Source organism: Sinocyclocheilus grahami, unplaced genomic scaffold, assembly GCF_001515645.1.
Source record: "Sinocyclocheilus grahami isolate Dianchi unplaced genomic scaffold, SAMN03320097.WGS_v1.1 scaffold453.1, whole genome shotgun sequence".
Classification (NCBI taxonomy): domain Eukaryota; kingdom Metazoa; phylum Chordata; class Actinopteri; order Cypriniformes; family Cyprinidae; genus Sinocyclocheilus; species Sinocyclocheilus grahami.
Window position 1 is genome coordinate 1,310,602 of NW_015505632.1, and position 20,766 is coordinate 1,331,367.

The 20,766-nt window shown below is 37.9% G+C and overlaps 1 protein-coding gene across 1 annotated transcript in view; it reads left to right on the forward strand.

The window, feature by feature from the left end:
* LOC107552549 (uncharacterized) overlaps positions 1 to 20,766 on the forward strand; it is a 79,637-nt gene that overhangs the window by 52,084 nt on the left and 6,787 nt on the right. The window contains 13 exon segments of the mRNA XM_016234448.1: positions 2,287 to 2,324; positions 2,692 to 2,840; positions 4,593 to 4,712; positions 4,968 to 5,082; positions 5,231 to 5,304; positions 5,494 to 5,710; positions 6,827 to 6,944; positions 9,859 to 9,991; positions 16,628 to 16,700; positions 16,935 to 17,038; positions 17,954 to 18,128; positions 18,237 to 19,096; positions 20,193 to 20,337. Coding sequence (XP_016089934.1) covers positions 2,287 to 2,324; positions 2,692 to 2,840; positions 4,593 to 4,712; positions 4,968 to 5,082; positions 5,231 to 5,304; positions 5,494 to 5,710; positions 6,827 to 6,944; positions 9,859 to 9,991; positions 16,628 to 16,700; positions 16,935 to 17,038; positions 17,954 to 18,128; positions 18,237 to 19,096; positions 20,193 to 20,337 — 2,321 coding nt within the window.

The following is a 20,766-nucleotide window of genomic DNA, read 5'->3' on the forward strand; positions in this document are numbered from 1 at the left end:
CTGCAAATACTCACAACACAACCAAACACAGAAACGCACTACAAAACAGAAATGCACTGCAAATACTCACAACACAACCAAACACAGAAACGCACTACAAAACAGAAATGCACTGCAAATACTCACAACACAACCAAACACAGAAACGCACAGAAAAGCGCAAAAGCGCTGCAAATACTCACAACACAACCAAATACAGAACGCACTACAACACAGAAACGCACTGTAAATACTCACAACACAACCAAACACAGAAACGCACTGTAAATACTCACAACACAACCAATCACAGAAACACACTGCAAATACTCAATACAATCCCAATACCTGTGTATCCTGATTCTCGATTCAATATCTATTGCGATAATTGAGTATTGCGATTATATAATTATTGCGATTCGATATTACAATTTATTGTGATTTTTGTTTGCTTATTAAAGACTAGACTATGGAAAATACCTAATCATACCCTTAAAGAGACTGTATATGATGAGTCATATTAACAAAAACAATGCATCACATCTTTCTTAACTTTTATTTCAGGAGCATACACATACACAGTGTATATTTTAAAGTACCTTGAACCATGAAACTTTCAAGTACCAAAACCCTGAACTTGCATATGAATATAATAGTCAAATGTTCAACAAAATGAGTAGAAAAAATACTTTCTGAAACAAAATAAAATGCTATGTTATTTTGCATATCGTTTTAGTCATGTTTTCCCGGCAGTGTGTAAAATCCAAAATGTTTCCACACTTGGGATTCAAAACGTGACGGTGCAGAAAGAATTCTCGAATGCCTCCGCCATGGTTTTGCTTTCTCACACTGGCTTGAAATGTATACGACGTCATCTAATACAGTGGCGCTGTGCAGACCGATCGTTAAATGATGTCATCAAAGCACCGCGAGAGCTACAGAGAGCAGACAGCTCCGCATGCTTTCGAATCGCTCTCGCAGTACGTGGATGTCATACGCCAATCGGTCTGCGTGGTGCTGCTTCAAGTCAAACACACCTATACATTTCACCCTCTGTTGGAATAAAAGCGGTAACTTCTCCCCACCACCATTTCTACTTGCATGTGTTTTCATTTGCAGCGTGTTGAGATCTCTCGGGCACCATACATGCATATTGCCCCTCAAACGCCATTATAAGCTGCAATATGTTGAAGAATTCGCTGACTTGCTTCCCTTTGTTATTCATTAATGCACACTTTGACAAAGTTTGGAGGAAGGACAACAACCTGATGGTAATGAGCCAAAAGCTGTAATGAACCCACGTTGCCTCAACAAATTTGAATTACTCCCTCCAGGTTATGTGCTAAGTTAAATAGATGTGTTCAGGGAAAATAAGGGTCCCTTGTGGCTTTGCCTTGGGACCCAAAAAATGAACTGATTTCAGATATACAAATTCATGAGATGTTGCACATCTGTTGGAAAACACATACGCAGCTCCCCCACATCGTCTATATTCAGAGCAGGCTATTTTTGCTATGACCGGCACTAGGGTTTATTGTTATAATTTAGCATTACAACATTTTCTCCCACACAGTTTTAATGGGGGGCCATTTCTGAGAAACCTGTAGACACGAATCATGTGTATTAGTCAAACTGGGTGCTTTCCAAATCTTTCTTTCTAGTGTGGTGCAAGTGGCGGCATGGTGGTCAGAACAGGGCCATCAATACAGCATGATGTGGGTAGTTATGAAGTTTCCTGCTCTTATATAACGACTAACACTGAGATAACCTCAAATTCCTTCATCTGTGACTGAAGCCCTGAGGATTTTGACCAGTGAGAGGCTTTAAGATTTTGAATCTTTCTCACTTCACTGCACACTGTTCATCGTAATGAAGCTTCAGTTGAGTGGTCAGGCTGGAACGATCCAGACTGTCTTAGGACATTTGGAAATAGAAGAATGTAACAGAGACAGACTTTGTCTTTGTGGGATATTATGACTGTAATTAAAATCTTTTTCTTGATAAAAGCATGATAAAACTGTTCTCCTTTTGCTCTGAGCTTAATGGTTATTGCATCATTTGCGCCTTCTAGATGGATAAATAGTTAAAATGAATGTGGATGACCCAGAAAAAAAAATTTTAAGCTCCAAATGTAGATAATTCCTTCTCTTGTCTCATGACATATGGTCATCAAGGACATCAAATATAAAAATAGTTTGAAATGTGTTCTTTATTCTCTCAGTTCAAATAAATTGTATTAATTTTATTTACTTTCTTAATAAACATTCCTGGTATAATTGTGAATGATTCGTTGGTCCACATTATCAGGAACATCGCTAAAAATCACTGCCTCTCGAAAAAGGCTTGTGAGTAGGCAGAACATTGAGCAGAGGATTTTTTCCCCCAAATATTTTGACAGTTGTAATATTTCCTCTATTTTATTAATTTTGTTGTATCAAGTCACAACACTGCTGAGAATGAAAACTTTGTAATGATATTAAACTGTATTGGCATATGGCCAAGGGTGGATCCACCAATTCTGATTTCTTTATGATAGATTTCCTGCACCAGATCAGGGTGTACTGAAATTGTTTAAATTTTTTATGATTATGCTTGTTAATCAGCAGAGACATTTAGACATACGGAGATCAGTTTCTCCCGCCATGAATATAAATGACTGAATTAAGTGTGTGTTTACATTTCAAGTTAATGTCTTGATGTCATTATGATCAGGTGGAGGAAGCCGCCTGGAGTCTGTTGGTGAAGACGATGAGCTTATCGTGGAAAACGGTGATGCAGGAAGTGATGTGGCAGAAAAGCCTGCGCGAGGAGGACGCAAACATTCCCTCCCGCAGCAGCTGGATACAGTTGGCATTCGACAGGTTACTGCATCATTCAGCTCACTTCTTTTCATTTTTTTGTCGTCTTGAAGCTATCATTCTTGATATGGTGGTATAACATGTTGCTGGTACCAGTTCCATGTGTTGTGATGGCTCAAAACAAGAATTATTATGTGGCATGACCACTTTAAGATCATTCACCCATTCATTCCGTACATGCGGGTAGAAGGTTTCTCTTAGCTGTGCTGATTACAGTGCTCATCAAAAGTTAAAGGGGTCATGAACTGCATTTTTAAAATTGATTTTGTACTGTTCTCTGAAGTACACTTATAATGCTATCAAGATTTTTACATAAAAAACATCATAATTTAGAAGTAATAGGCTATTTTTTGTCCTGTTTTGACCCCCCTCATTGGAACACTCTTTTTAAATAGCCGTGGCAGATTGTATACTCTAAAGCAGGGATCCTCAAATCTGGCCCACGAGATCCACTTTCCTGCAGAGTTTAGCTCTAACCCTAATCAAACACACCTGAGCATGTTAATCAATGTCTTCAGGATCATTAGAAAATCACAGGTAGGTGAGTTTGATCAGGGTTGGAGCTAAACTCTGCAGCGCTTTGGACCTCCAGGGTAAGATTTGAGGAACCCTGCTCTAAAGTAAACGCCCACTGCTATGATTGGCTCACAGCATTGTCTTTTAGTTTTAATCTTTCTGAAAATCCTACGTCGAATTGTGCCTTGTTTGTAAACTAATCCACAGTAAAATAAAGTGAACAAAGGACCAAGTTCTTACTGAAGCAGTCTGCAACTTCATTAAAAATAAAGTTTATCATTTGGTTTCTGTGTAGACCTCTGGTTATTTACACTACATGTGTGAATCGGTGGGCGGGGCTAAACAGGCAGTGCTGTAGAAGCAGGCGTTGATCTTCTGCGGTGGCGGTGTTTAGCAACACTATTACATCATAGAGTGGTACATTCCACAACCTGTTGTTTTAAAAAATTGGCTTCAACCAAGCTGTTTATAGACTAACGAGAAAGTTTTGACTTACAGAATGTTTCTTTGTTGGCACAATGACCTCTTATATATAAAAAGATTAAGGGAATTTTGATTTCTCAGTTCACGACCCCTTTGATTGAAAGATGTGTGAATAATTTAATCCTTACCTCAGACCTTTTTTTATATATATTTGTAGTCTCAGCCTTTACACAAGTAAGGGATAAAGTGGTGAGCCAAAGACAGTTTTCCACTCAGGTGGACAATAAAGTTTTACAATTATAATTACAATTACAGGCTTTTCTTTTTTTTTTCTTGCAAAAAATATAATTTTGCATAAACCCGGACATATTGTGTAAAATACAGTTTAATATATTTAATTATGTGAGAAAAGAAAAAACAATATAGGGCACCAATTTCCAGGGACAGTTGTCATATAAATGCTTTAGCGTCAATTTTCAAAAATTTTATTTTAGCACAGAATGCTTTAATTCACCAATAACAATCAAGTGTTCTAGATAGCCCTGTGATAAGCTTAAATGTAGTATACTATTTATAATATAATAGTCTCAGTTTGTTAGCTTTTTCTGCACAATAACATTAGCACAATAGCATTTACATTATCTCAGCTGTTGCTTTTAAAGTGACTTACAATGAGGAAAAGCATTTAGAAAGCATTTCATAGGTATGAATTACTCGTGGTAGCTGCTTATTTTCCTCACAATTCAACACAATAAAAATAATGCTTATTTTATCATCTGCTTGTTTATTCATAACCTCTTTTATCATCCTCTTCAGGAATATCAAATTGTGAAGAAATCGGCTCGTTCCCTGAGCACTGTTCAAGTGGAATCTCCATGGCGACTGGCACAGCCATCCATAATCTCCAACATTGTCCTAATGAAAGGACAGGGCAAGGTGAGGGAGGCCCTGCATCCAGGATAATACACACTGTCACTATGCGGATTCACATATATAGCGTTTTGGATATAAAATGCTTTGATCTTGTCGTTTTTTTATTTATTTGAGGGTGATTCACTCTCTGATTCATATTGTAACGAAAGGGATACAGAGGTGGACAATGAAACCTCTATGCAGAAACCATTTCATGTATCAGATACATCACCACCTGTACTATTGTGAATCCAGGCTCATAGAGATTTGAATGTGTAGGGTCTCGGCTTCAGCATTGTCGGTGGGCAGGATTCAGCCCGGGGGAGGATGGGTATATTCGTCAAGACAATTTTCCCCAATGGAGCAGCTGCAGCAGACGGGAGACTGAAGGAAGGTAGATCATGATACAGTAGATCTAATGCACTTGGAGCAATTGTCATCAAAGCAGTTGGACCTCAACCACATGGCATGAGGATTTTCATTGTCTTTGGCTTTTATCTTGAGCTTTTTCACTGGTGAATGTTTCTTTTTCCACCATTCAGGTGATGAGATATTGGAAGTGAATGGAGAGTCTCTCCAAGGCCTCACGCACCAGCAGGCCATTCAGACCTTCAAGGTAAACTGCTCAGTCACCCCAGAAAAACCTGCAGCGGTCCATAAAACCTCAGAAAAGATTTAACTCCGGACTGTTAATCTCAGGCCCATTTCTTTGAATTCTGTGTCATTGGAAAAATGGAAATTACTAGGAATTCTTAGGTGTTCGTCCCATTCAGCAACTAATGGATAACGTTTTTCTCCTTTTCAGCAACTGAAGAAGGGCGTAGTTACCCTAACTGTGCGGACCCGTCTGAGAAGCCCAAGTCTTACACCCTGTCCCACGCCCACCCTACTAAGCAGATCCAGCTCTCCGAACTCAAATGCCAGTGGTGGGACTCCAGTCCCTCCTAGCTTTGAAGATGGGGACTCTCGTAAGGGGCCTGGTCCCAAAGATCGCATTATCATGGAGGTTACACTGAACAAAGGTACAATCATGGCTTTCTGATAAAACAAACAGTGAGTTGCAGAGAGGTACACTAACGTGCAAAAGTTTGGTCTAAAAGATTTTTATTTTTTATTTTTTTTATATTTTTTGCAAGGACATTGCAAGGATGCATTCAACTGATCAAAAGTGACAGTAAAGACACATAATGTTACAAAAAATTATTTCCAATAAAGGTTGTTCTTTTGATCTTTGAATTCATCAAAGAATTCTGGAAAAAAAATCACTGTTCGCTAAAATATATTAAAATAAAGATTATTTGTATTATATAATATTATAATAACATTAGTTAAATATTTGTAATTATCAAATAAATGCAGCCTTGGTGAGCATTCGAGATGTCTTCAAAAACATAAAAATTCTTACAGAAGCTAAACATTTGAACATTGGTGCATACAAAATTAACAAAAGCCAGCTGTACCACCACAGTAATAGTTTTGCTTGTTCATGTGTACTTTGTTTGCTTTTTGCAAATTGCTCTTCCAGATTTTATTGTTCTGGGAAGAAAACAGTCTTGAGAAGTAAACATTAGCCCTGTATTAATTTAATAATCAGCTAATTGCAAAGTTATTTCAACACTCCTTTCCATTTGAAATTAACTCATGAAATGATTTTTTTTATTCCAAGGAAATGGGCTTTAAAGTTATTTTTATTAACATAGACACACACCTGTGTGTCAGGATGAATGTGTGTCTAAGTCTTAAGGCTCATTATGTGTCCAAATAAACCGTCCTTCCAAAATGAAAACTGTTATTCTTGGATCGTCATGCTAATAAATAGACCTTCCAAATGCCTTTCTCATTATTGAGTTGTTAACTTCAGGGACACCGCATGCTTCTTTGACATGAAGGTTGTTATTGCAGTATATGTGAATATTTAACTTACAAATATATAAGTCTTTTAAATCAAAGACTCTAATTTCCTTTTGGTTCAGTGGGTAATTTTACCTTGAAGTTGTATCTATTTGAGGAAGCAATAAAGATTTCCCACTTGTTGCAACAGAATATCTAAAATTCCTTGAACCCCAGAAATAAGACTCCGAAATCATGCCTGATGTGTAGTAAACCATTTGGCAATGCTGTTTTTTTGTGTGTTTCAGAGCCAGGTGTGGGGCTCGGTATCGGTGCCTGTTGTCTAACACTGGAAAACAGCGCTCCTGGGATCTACATCCACAGCTTGGCTCCAGGATCTGTTGCCAAAATGGATAGCAGACTCAGGTAGACTTTTGGTTATATAAGGGCCTTTCGCACCGCTTTAGTTCCAGAACTAAATGTGCAGTACTAAAGTACTGGGACGATTTTGCGCGAACTATTTCCCAGTACCATTTAAAGGGTTGCATTCGCACCGAGTGTGTACTAAGAAGTGATGTAAGCCGGTCGACTTCATCGTCATTTGTGCGCACCGTTCAACAACAAAAACGAAGAAGAACAACATTAACAACAGGAGGATGGAGGACGCTGTGATCGGAGCTGTGTTTTTGTTGTGTGTCGCGGGTTTCACAATAATGGACATGGAAAGTCGACGTATACGTAAAGCGATTGAAAGAACAGAAAGGAGGACTAAGAATCTCCAACGACAACTGGCAGTGCTACATTTGCTACAAGTACCTGCACTTCAGCGTCCGTCCATCTATCGCTGTTCTCCATACTTGCGAAATAAGTTGACACTATGTTTTAATGGTGTTTTAAATCATGGCGGGTAGGGCGTTTTCATACGCGTTTGGCCAATCAATGTCTACTTACTTTACGTGTAGTACCAGTTGTGCTGGTTAGACCCTGCTCCGGAGTATGAGCTTATTTGGTTCTCGAAAAAGGCAGTCCGATACTAAAACACCCAGTTCCGGCGGTGCGAAATGTTTAACAGTGGTTAATCAGTAGAAAGCGTGGCTCAAAGCAAATCTGACTTTTTAGTTTAGGTGTGATTCTAAGAAAAAAACATATTATGGCATATTTCTAGGGCTGCACGATAAATCGCATGTGATATTTAATGCGCATCTTTTCAGAAAGCCGGTTCTGTAATCAGCGGCAAATCTCCATCACGTGCGTGCTTTCACATTGTAGCGAATTTAGCTCACAACAGGAAATATGAAATATGAACAGGAAACTAGTTATAATTAACTATTCATATTTTAGATCCGCTGTAGATATTTAGCTGACCACTCAGGGTCAACTGTCTTGTCAATTCTAAGAACGTTAATTTCCTGGTTAAGGGAAATAACTTTCTTACTGTACAATTCTACCAAGCTTGTAACGTAAATCTGCATGATTAGTGACTCCGGTTATGAGCGCGCGAATATGATCGTGGTTTTGCGCAGCTCATCAGTGAACAACGGCTCTGTGTAGTTAATGCTGCTCAGTGTGAAAGCACGCACGTGATGGAGATTTACCGCTGATTACAGAAAGGCTTTACTGACAAGATGCGCATTAAATATCGCATGCGATTTATCATGCAGCCCTACATATTTCTAAGAAAAAAACAAAAAACAAAACAAAATAACAATATGTTTCTATGAAAAAAATAAATTATCAAATGGTTTCATCATGGCTAAAGTAGTGAGATGTCCTAAACTTTTCAAGTAGTTAAAGCAGCACTATGTAACTTTTGGTGCTCTAGCGGTTAATAAACAGAACTGTGCACACATCCCGCGGAAGAACATTCCAACCGGAGCTAATTCCCTAAGTTTATGTCTATGGCGATTCACGCAGGTATGTGTAACTCCGCAGCGGTGACGACCCGACCAGGCTACAATAGTCCAAATATAAGTACTTATTATAAGTGTACCGTAGTGATTCAGAATAAGACAAAAACGCGGTTTGGAAGATGAATTCATGATGTACTTGCTCATTATATACTTTTTGCAAATTTTGAACACAGAAACAGTTACATAGTGCTGCTTTAAGAGTGAATGGTGCTAGTTTGTCTGACTTTGCAGACACTGTACCCCTTTGAGCAATCATCTTAAATTCTTCACTTACAGTTAATTAAGGAAGGGAGTGGCAGGAATAATACCCCACTAGGGAGAACAATCACATAGATCTTCATTTTCCCTACATGGCCTACAATGTGTCTGTACACGTGTTTGAAGCTGATTGTTTTTTTGAATGTGTAAAACATCAATAAACCTCATTTGTTCTTCATTGTCTGCATTTCTGTTTGTGATTTGCTAGAGTTTGTGTGTGCTTGCTGCTTTTTAGATGAAACACCTCACAGACTGAAAAAGAATGTGCAATAAGAGCCAGAAAGCCATGAATGGGGTCTTTATGGCAGGAGATTGAGGTCCTGAATGTTAGATCTAGTTGTGAAAGTGGTTGCAGCTGTCTAAAGAGAAAGATAAGGCTGTAATACACTCTCAGGCATGTCTATTTTTATTGGGTTGACACTTAAAATCCCCTTGGATTGCATACATCAATGGTAATCCCCATTATCATGTGATATACTGTATATTATACTCGATCGTTCAATGGTCTAGACCTAAATATATTTCGAATGTGCTTATTGAATATAAACCTAATAAATCTCTTAAATCATTAGGATTAAGTCAGATAAAAATATATAAGGTTCACTCCAAACATGCTGAGACAGCTTTAAGATATTATGCCACCCACAGCTGGAACCAGCTTCCAGAAAATATCAGATGTCCTGCAGCGTTATCCACATTTAAATCCAGGCTGAAAGCATGAATGTAAACTTTGCCAGTTTACACTATCATTCAAAATTTGTGGTTGGTAAGATTTTTTTTAATGTTCTCACTTCTTGTTCTCACCAAGACTGAATTGATTTGATCAAAAATGCAGTAAAAATAGAGTAATATTGGGAAACATTTTTGCAATTTAAAATAACCATTTTATTATATTTTAAAATGTAATTCAATCCTATGATTGCAAAGCCCATTTCTCCAGTCTTCTGTGTAACATCCTTCAGAAATCATTCTAATATGCTGTTAAGCTGCTCAAGTAACATTTCTTACCTTTATTATGAATGTTGAAAACTGTAATACATTTTTAATGTGAAATGAAGCTTTTATTTATTTTTCACTATCAAACCGTTTAAATTACATTGTGCTACATGAATAAGTTTGCCTTGCCAATATGTTCATGATATTGATGACTAACGTGTGCATGTATGTATCAGTCGAGGAGACCAGCTCCTGGAGGTGGACTCTGTGAGCCTGAGACACGCAGCGTTGAGTGAAGCCTATGCTATCCTGAGTGAATGCGGACCCGGCCCAGTCAGCCTCATCATCAGCCGACATCCAAACCCCAAAGTAAGAGCCAAACTCAGACACACATGTGGAGTCTTATTTAGCCTCAGTATAGAAATTACTGTATTCACAAACTATCATCTCATTAACAACTGAGAATCTATGGTAGTATAAGGGAAAGTTCACCCAAAAATTACTTTATTATGAATGTTGAAAACTGTAATACATTTTTAATGTGAAATGAAGCTTTTATTTATTTTTCACTATCAAACCGTTTAAATTACATTGTGCTACATGAATAAGTTTGCCTTGCCAATATGTTCATGATATTGATGACTAACGTGTGCATGTATGTATCAGTCGAGGAGACCAGCTCCTGGAGGTGGACTCTGTGAGCCTGAGACACGCAGCGTTGAGTGAAGCCTATGCTATCCTGAGTGAATGCGGACCCGGCCCAGTCAGCCTCATCATCAGCCGACATCCAAACCCCAAAGTAAGAGCCAAATTCAGACACACATGTGGAGTCTTATTTAGCCTCAGTATAGAAATTACTGTATTCACAAACTATCATCTCATTAACAACTGAGAATCTATGGTAGTATAAGGGAAAGTTCACCCAAAAATTTAAATTCTGTCATTAATTCCTCACCCTCACGTCGTTCCAAACCCATAAGACCTTTGTTCATCTTAGGAACACAAATTAAGATATTTTTGATGAAATCTGAGAGCTTTCTAACTCTCCATATACAGCAACGCAACTACCATGTTCAAGACCCAGAAAGGTAGTAAGGACATTGTTAAAATAGTCAATGTGACATCAGTGGTTCAAACTTAATGTTATGAAGCTACGAGAATACTTTCTGTGCACAAAGAAAACAAAAATAACGACTTTATTCAACAATTGCAAAATGTCAGTCTTCGACGCATGTTCACAAGAGTACCACAACACATGCATGTGATGCTGCTGACGCATGAAGCCAGCATTCTGACGTAGAACCCAAAAGAGAAAAACATTTTGAATGAATTATTATTTTATTTTCTTTGTGAAAAAAAGGTATACTTGTAGCTTCATAAAATTAAGCTTGAACCACTGATGTCACATGGACTATTTTATCAGTGTCCTTTCTACCTTTCTGGGTCTTGAACATGTCTGTTGCATTGCTGTCTGTTCAGGGTCAGAAAGCTCTTGGATTTAATAAAAAATATCTAAATTTGTGTCCTGAAGATTAACAAGGGTCTTACGGGTTTGGAACACCATGAGAGTGAGTAATTAATGACAGAATTTTCATTTTTGGGTGAACTATCTCTTTAATAGTTTAGTTCAGAGGGTGCAACTTTTTTAGGGTTAATGTTCCATGAGAATTAAATATTGTAATGTCCATAGAACTATTAATAATGTAAACGCCCCCTAGTTTTAGAACCTGGTTTAATTTATGAATAAATAAACCCCAAGCATCGGTGTGGTGATATGGTCACACTCCTTCAGTCACAAGGGCCTCTTCCTCTGCCAGACTGCTGCAAGTGGAAATCAAAAGCACCATCCACCTGTTAAGTTGTAATTTGCTCCTAGCATGAATCATTGAAGCCTGACAAAAAGTAAACAACATTTCTCTCTCCCTTGTGCTGGCACAACTTGGTTTTCATCCACCTAATGAATCAAGATGTTGAGAAATGTGGCTGGGGTGGGGTACAGCAGGAGATTTTGGTGGTTAGAATATGCTGACTGTTCACTCGGCCTGATAAATGAGAGCCAGTGCAAATGTGCCATGAGCAGAGCAGTGTTAGGACTAGTTTAACACTTACCATGTGACACAAGGTCAGGAGCCTTTCTCAAAGAGTCATTAATTACTTAAATCAGCACCTGACATGTAATTTTATAGATATTTATTTATTCATTTATTTTTTTAGATATGTTCCTATAGACTTTAAAGTCCAACTTTTTGTCTTGGCGTAAACACATATTTGGCCCAAGGCTCATGGCTCAGATACAGAGGAGCTGGAAAAGTATTCCTTGGGTGGATTTGTTGTTAAAGACAGCAGTGTTTTTAAGCGTGTTTTTGCCATACAGGTGCATGTGGCGTGAAGTGTCTGTTTTTGCACTCGGATCTTGAGTGTTTCTTTTATTATGTTACATTTGATCGATTCTTTTGAGTTGAGAAAGACCTGTATTGAAGTCAACAATAAAAGTCAACTGAAATAGATCTGGCAAAACCTGATCTCATCTCGAGTCAGTTGTATAAAGGCAAATTGGGATCTGCCTGCTGTAGCAGAGGGCTTCAAAGTGTGGTGTCAAAACAACTAGGCCAAATGGTTCACATTGTTTAAATGTAATTAGTATTCTTTAATATGAAATACCAGAAACAGAATCACACATTTCTTTCTGTTTTTCTCAGTGAATGCTTTAAAAATACAATGATAATTTCAGACATCAAATTAATGTTATTTATTTATTATTATTTTAATAAAAATATATATTTTTAAGATAAGACATAAAAATGGTTATTTAGGGTTCACAGAATTATGAAGAAGATTCTAATAAGCTACTACTAAATATTGTAGAAACTTGATTTGCTGAAAAGTTGCTTTGCAACAATTTGTATGGTGTCAAGTGCTATACAATTAAACTTGAACTGAATTGAATAAACTTGAATCACAGTGCCGTCTGGTGGTCGGAAAAGATAATTTGTCATTTGCCTCATTTTAAGGTAAACAATAATCAAGATATGATACTTTATATTTGATATTTAATTAAGACTGAAGCTTAGGATATAGCAATGCTTTTTCATGGTCTGCAAGATTCAATACTCCGCAGCGGTGACGACCCGACCAGGCTACAATAGTCCAAATATAAGTACTTATTATAAGTGTACCGTAGTGATTCAGAATAAGACAAAAACGCGGTTTGGAAGATGAATTCATGATGTACTTGCTCATTATATACTTTTTGCAAATTTTGAACACAGAAACAGTTACATAGTGCTGCTTTAAGAGTGAATGGTGCTAGTTTGTCTGACTTTGCAGACACTGTACCCCTTTGAGCAATCATCTTAAATTCTTCACTTACAGTTAATTAAGGAAGGGAGTGGCAGGAATAATACCCCACTAGGGAGAACAATCACATAGATCTTCATTTTCCCTACATGGCCTACAATGTGTCTGTACACGTGTTTGAAGCTGATTGTTTTTTTGAATGTGTAAAACATCAATAAACCTCATTTGTTCTTCATTGTCTGCATTTCTGTTTGTGATTTGCTAGAGTTTGTGTGTGCTTGCTGCTTTTTAGATGAAACACCTCACAGACTGAAAAAGAATGTGCAATAAGAGCCAGAAAGCCATGAATGGGGTCTTTATGGCAGGAGATTGAGGTCCTGAATGTTAGATCTAGTTGTGAAAGTGGTTGCAGCTGTCTAAAGAGAAAGATAAGGCTGTAATACACACTCAGGCATGTCTATTTTTATTGGGTTGACACTTAAAATCCCCTTGGATTGCATACATCAATGGTAATCCCCATTATCATGTGATATACTGTATATTATACTCGATCGTTCAATGGTCTAGACCTAAATATATTTTGAATGTGCTTATTGAATATAAACCTAATAAATCTCTTAAATCATTAGGATTAAGTCAGATAAAAATATATAAGGTTCACTCCAAACATGCTGAGACAGCTTTAAGATATTATGCCACCCACAGCTGGAACCAGCTTCCAGAAAATATCAGATGTCCTGCAGCGTTATCCACATTTAAATCCAGGCTGAAAGCATGAATGTAAACTTTGCCAGTTTACACTATCATTCAAAATTTGTGGTTGGTAAGATTTTTTTTCACTTCTTCACTTCTTGTTCTCACCAAGACTGAATTGATTTGATCAAAAATGCAGTAAAAATAGAGTAATATTGGGAAGCAATTTAAAAATTTAAAATAACCATTTTATTATATTTTAAAATGTAATTCAATCCTATGATTGCAAAGCCCATTTCTCCAGTCTTCTGTGTAACATCCTTCAGAAATCATTCTAATATGCTGTTAAGCTGCTCAAGTAACATTTCTTACCTTTATTATGAATGTTGAAAACTGTAATACATTTTTAATGTGAAATGAAGCTTTTATTTATTTTTCACTATCAAACCGTTTAAATTACATTGTGCTACATGAATAAGTTTGCCTTGCCAATATGTTCATGATATTGATGACTAACGTGTGCATGTATGTATCAGTCGAGGAGACCAGCTCCTGGAGGTGGACTCTGTGAGCCTGAGACACGCAGCGTTGAGTGAAGCCTATGCTATCCTGAGTGAATGCGGACCCGGCCCAGTCAGCCTCATCATCAGCCGACATCCAAACCCCAAAGTAAGAGCCAAATTCAGACACACATGTGGAGTCTTATTTAGCCTCAGTATAGAAATTACTGTATTCACAAACTATCATCTCATTAACAACTGAGAATCTATGGTAGTATAAGGGAAAGTTCACCCAAAAATTTAAATTCTGTCATTAATTCCTCACCCTCACGTCGTTCCAAACCCATAAGACCTTTGTTCATCTTAGGAACACAAATTAAGATATTTTTGATGAAATCTGAGAGCTTTCTAACTCTCCATATACAGCAACGCAACTACCATGTTCAAGACCCAGAAAGGTAGTAAGGACATTGTTAAAATAGTCAATGTGACATCAGTGGTTCAAACTTAATGTTATGAAGCTACGAGAATACTTTCTGTGCACAAAGAAAACAAAAATAACGACTTTATTCAACAATTGCAAAATGTCAGTCTTCGACGCATGTTCACAAGAGTACCACAACACATGCATGTGATGCTGCTGACGCATGAAGCCAGCATTCTGACGTAGAACCCAAAAGAGAAAAACATTTTGAATGAATTATTATTTTATTTTCTTTGTGAAAAAAAGGTATACTTGTAGCTTCATAAAATTAAGCTTGAACCACTGATGTCACATGGACTATTTTATCAGTGTCCTTTCTACCTTTCTGGGTCTTGAACATGTCTGTTGCATTGCTGTCTGTTCAGGGTCAGAAAGCTCTTGGATTTAATAAAAAATATCTAAATTTGTGTCCTGAAGATTAACAAGGGTCTTACGGGTTTGGAACACCATGAGAGTGAGTAATTAATGACAGAATTTTCATTTTTGGGTGAACTATCTCTTTAATAGTTTAGTTCAGAGGGTGCAACTTTTTTAGGGTTAATGTTCCATGAGAATTAAATATTGTAATGTCCATAGAACTATTAATAATGTAAACGCCCCCTAGTTTTAGAACCTGGTTTAATTTATGAATAAATAAACCCCAAGCATCGGTGTGGTGATGTGGTCACACTCCTTCAGTCACAAGGGCCTCTTCCTCTGCCAGACTGCTGCAAGTGGAAATCAAAAGCACCATCCACCTGTTAAGTTGTAATTTGCTCCTAGCATGAATCATTGAAGCCTGACAAAAAGTAAACAACATTTCTCTCTCCCTTGTGCTGGCACAACTTGGTTTTCATCCACCTAATGAATCAAGATGTTGAGAAATGTGGCTGGGGTGGGGTACAGCAGGAGATTTTGGTGGTTAGAATATGCTGACTGTTCACTCGGCCTGATAAATGAGAGCCAGTGCAAATGTGCCATGAGCAGAGCAGTGTTAGGACTAGTTTAACACTTACCATGTGACACAAGGTCAGGAGCCTTTCTCAAAGAGTCATTAATTACTTAAATCAGCACCTGACATGTAATTTTATAGATATTTATTTATTCATTTATTTTTTTAGATATGTTCCTATAGACTTTAAAGTCCAACTTTTTGTCTTGGCGTAAACACATATTTGGCCCAAGGCTCATGGCTCAGATACAGAGGAGCTGGAAAAGTATTCCTTGGGTGGATTTGTTGTTAAAGACAGCAGTGTTTTTAAGCGTGTTTTTGCCATACAGGTGCATGTGGCGTGAAGTGTCTGTTTTTGCACTCGGATCTTGAGTGTTTCTTTTATTATGTTACATTTGATCGATTCTTTTGAGTTGAGAAAGACCTGTATTGAAGTCAACAATAAAAGTCAACTGAAATAGATCTGGCAAAACCTGATCTCATCTCGAGTCAGTTGTATAAAGGCAAATTGGGATCTGCCTGCTGTAGCAGAGGGCTTCAAAGTGTGGTGTCAAAACAACTAGGCCAAATGGTTCACATTGTTTAAATGTAATTAGTATTCTTTAATATGAAATACCAGAAACAGAATCACACATTTCTTTCTGTTTTTCTCAGTGAATGCTTTAAAAATACAATGATAATTTCAGACATCAAATTAATGTTATTTATTTATTATTATTTTAATAAAAATATATATTTTTAAGATAAGACATAAAAATGGTTATTTAGGGTTCACAGAATTATGAAGAAGATTCTAATAAGCTACTACTAAATATTGTAGAAACTTGATTTGCTGAAAAGTTGCTTTGCAACAATTTGTATGGTGTCAAGTGCTATACAATTAAACTTGAACTGAATTGAATAAACTTGAATCACAGTGCCGTCTGGTGGTCGGAAAAGATAATTTGTCATTTGCCTCATTTTAAGGTAAACAATAATCAAGATATGATACTTTATATTTGATATTTAATTAAGACTGAAGCTTAGGATATAGCAATGCTTTTTCATGGTCTGCAAGATTCAATGGCTGAGTGTTTTGTATCGTCATCTCTCACCCTCAGGTGTCTGAACAGGAGATGGATGAAGTGATCACTCGCTCCACTCACAGAGATAGTCATTCTTCCCACACGCTCGGTAAACTGCCTGTTCTGTTTATAGGTTTTAGTTAAAAAAAAAAATTAGTTAAATTCTGAAAAGCTCTGTTTTGACTTTGATTTATTAAGTTCATATTACGCTTCCAAATATTTGTTTTGAAATTCCGATGCAGCTGTATTCTCTGATTAGATAACTGGAGATCAGTGGTTTGTACCTCAGCAAGAAATACAGCTATTTTTTGACTGTCATTTTCTTTTGTGCTCTCTTTCACAGGCCTGCCGTCGAAGAGTCCATCTCCCTCTGTTAAAGTCAAGCAGGGTGAGGGTAATCCTGCTCTCAGCTGGACCATGAAGAGATTTCTTGAGCCAGCCAGCAGGGTAAACTAGAAGCTTTAGTCTACAGAGGACTCAACTTGTCAGAGAAAATAGACTTGGAATTAATCAAATCCATAAAACTTTGCTTCATTTAAATTGCATTTTAGGTACAATGAAACAAGTGCTCGGACTTAAGTCACACTGAAAATGAGATGAAAATTAATGTCTTTGCATGAAATAACAAAATACCAAACTAAGTGGTATTTACTTAAAGACAGATAGCAAGAACAAACACACTTTTCAAGCAAACAGTCAAAATTAGGACCACTGACTTCGTGCATACACTACAAATCCCCTTTCGTTTTGCAAAAATAATTAACCCAGAAAAGTGAAAAGCAAAAATTAAGGTCTCAAAGGGAGTTAGTTCCATAAAATCTAGAAAATCTAGCATGGTTTATTTGCACAAGCCACTTGCTTTAGTATTTTGTGACAGTAACATTTTTAAGTGTGACTTAAGATGCTTTTTTGGCACACTACTTAGGTTAGTTCAGCCAAAAATGAAAATTATGTCATTAATTACTCACCCTCATCTTGTTCCAAATGTGAAAGACCTTTGTTCATCTTCGGAACACAGATTAAGATATTTTTGATGAAATCCAAGAGCTTTCTGACCCTACATGGACAGCAACATGACTTGTCATGTTTTATGGCCAAGAAATCTTTAAAATAGTCCATGTAACATCAATGGTTCAACCCTAATAAAATGTTTCAGTTCTGTTGCTGTCTATGCAGAAAGCTCTTGGATTTAATCACAAATATCTTATTTTCTGTTCCGAAGATGAACGAAGGTCTTACACATTTGGAACGACATGAGGGTGAGTAATTTATGACTGAATTTTCATTTTTGGCTGACCTATCCCTTTAATGTTGTTGATCTTCAGAATGATTTTAATTTTATATTTTCATCTGACCCTGCAGCAAGGCTCGTTGAGTTCAGAGGCAGAGCTCTCTCAGTATTTCTCAGTTCACGATGTACCCAGCCATTCTTCCCTTTCTGAGACCACGGTGATGGGATCCAGTGATGACGACATGCTGCATAGTAGCAGGAGCTGTAATACATCTATGGAGGAATCAGCAGCACCTCGGCCGCATGGTAACATTACAGAATCTAAAGTGTCATGTTGATAAAAAGATCAGTGACAGTTTATCACCAGAGTGTGTTTTTTTTTGTTTTGTTTTTTTTGTCCTCTTATCATAACAGTGTATCAGGATTGCTCCTATAGGGGTTCAGACAGTAGTCCCACAACCCCAGAATGTTGTAAAGCCTCTGGAGGGGCTGGTCGCACTGCAGACACACCCCAACAGGCCAGCGTGGGAAGCAGTCCGAGTTCTGTTCGCAGCCCACTTCTTCGTCAGCGTCGGGTCATATGCTATGAGGATGAACCTAGCGACGATGAAACCGGCCTTGAAGAGGACAGTGGCCCTTTCCGTCGCCGCCTTCGCGGGTTCTCGGATGGCGGCCACCACCACCAAGAGGAAGGCTCTGGTATTGTAATAGCCACGTCGTCTCTCGAGGTCGATGATGAAAGCCAGGATAGCAGTGAGAGCCACAGACAGATAGGCAGTGAACCAGCCACTCTGCTCTACGGCATCTCGCTCGAATCTGAGGAAGGACCTAGCGGCCTGCCTAGTGCCGAATCTCCCTTCATGCCCATTCGCTGTATGGAGACAGCCGGAGGAACAAACCTGGGCATCAAAAAAGAGCCCCATCGAGAAGGGCAGGAGGTCAAACGCTCACCCAAGCTGGAGCACAAAGCTGTGACTCGTGTCAAGAGCATGATGAGCATTGAGTGCCCTAACCCTCCACAAAGAGCCAAGGGTGAAGAACCACCTTTAGTCCCAGCAACCGCTGTCCAGGTTGCACAGAACAGCACACGGCCGCCCTGCAGGATGCTGCACTGCAAGAAGGGGGAATCCAGTGAGTTAGCAGGGGTCTGCACTATTGAGACGATAGTGCTCCAGCGTAATGAGACTGAGTCTTTCGGTCTGGATCTGGAGATTAAATCCGCTCCACTCAAGGTGCTGATCACAGGGCTGAGACCGGGAGGTGTTGCGGAAAGGGTAGGCTGGAAATTGTGAATGTTTTGATTAATTGTAATGTTTTTTAACATTCAACTATGGCTGAAAGAGAAAGAGACTTTTAAAAAGAAATGACCAGAACCAAAAGACATTTGGTTCTGTTGATGGTTTTTACTTGTTCATTCTTCCACCAATGCGAACAGAATATTATACTTAAATACTTTGAGTTTCCTGCATTACTGATTCAGTGGTGCCACAACATGACTACCGAATCTATAGCTTAAAACAGCAAAATTAGAAAAGAATGACTTTCATGAGCATTTTTTGTGAATTAAAATTATATAATGTAACCAGTGTAGTACAGTTCCCAAACAAACAAGTCTAATGAGTCTGTGTTGTAAAAAAAAGAAAGAAAAGAAAACACTAAAAAGAACACGGTTCACAACTGTGAGATCTCAGTTTAATTACAGGCTGGTTCTACACATGACAATGAGTAACTAAATATATACATGCATTTGTCAGGAGCATTTCATAAAAATGAATGAAAAATGTTACCACATTTGGTAACACTTTAATATAGTAGGGACCAATTCTCACTATTAACTAGTTGCTTATTAGCATGCCTATTATTAACATATTGGTTGTTTATTAGTACTTATAAGCACATATTCTACATGACTATATTCTACATCCCTAATCCTACTCAATACCTAAATTTAACAAACACCTTACTAACTATTAATAAGCAGTAAATTAAGAGTTTATTGAGGCAAAAGTCATAGTTAATGGTTTGTTAATAGCAAGAATTGGACCTTAAAATAAAGTGTGACCCCACATTTTGTTTGTTTAGTATTGATGTTTGATATATTGTTAAGACGAATAACTGAACTGCATTTATGGCACCCTTATGTATTTATTTTCTATTTATTTATATCTTTCTTTCCCTAAAAAACTGAAAGAATTGTTAATGGAACTGTTAAGGGACCAGAATTGTTAAATTCTTCACGATTCCCATCCTCACTGTTGAGATAACACTTTGTGTCGGACAGCTGGTTGTGCTTGGAGACATGGATGAGATATCTCCAGAATAAATCTGAGGAATGCATTTCACCCATTTCTTTCATGTGTATTCCTTCAGGAAGCCTCAGGGAAGATGAGCGTTGGTGATGAGATTGTAACAATTGGTGACACCCCTGTGTGTACATCCACCTATCAGGAGATCTGTGACCTCATGCACAACCTGCCAATCACATTGACCTTAGAGATTAAGAAGCCAGTCTCAGGTGAGTTGCAGCCGGCATACAGTATCTATTGCTTTCTGGAGTTAACCAATGAGAAGTCGATATTAGCTTTGCTGATGGGTTTTTCCCAAGCAGCAACCTTCCGGTCTCTCTTGTGAAACCAACACGGAAGTGACTAAAACTGTAATTCATCGACTGGCCGCCAAAAGGGAGTCAATCCCAATAGACCTCCCTTGTTAAAATGCCCAACTTTACAGCAGAAAAAAATATGTTTACAGCCTGGTACAAAAAGTGGTTTTGGTCTGTATAGCTAATTTTGCCCTTCATGACAACTTGTGAGGGGGGGTGAATTTTTTCAGTTTAAATTATATTAAGCCTTAAAGTTCTGCATAATTAAGGGCGTGGCCACTTGAGTGACAGGTGGATTGCCGGTGCTGTCACCACCATCGAGCTAGGTGGGCGTGGTTTCAG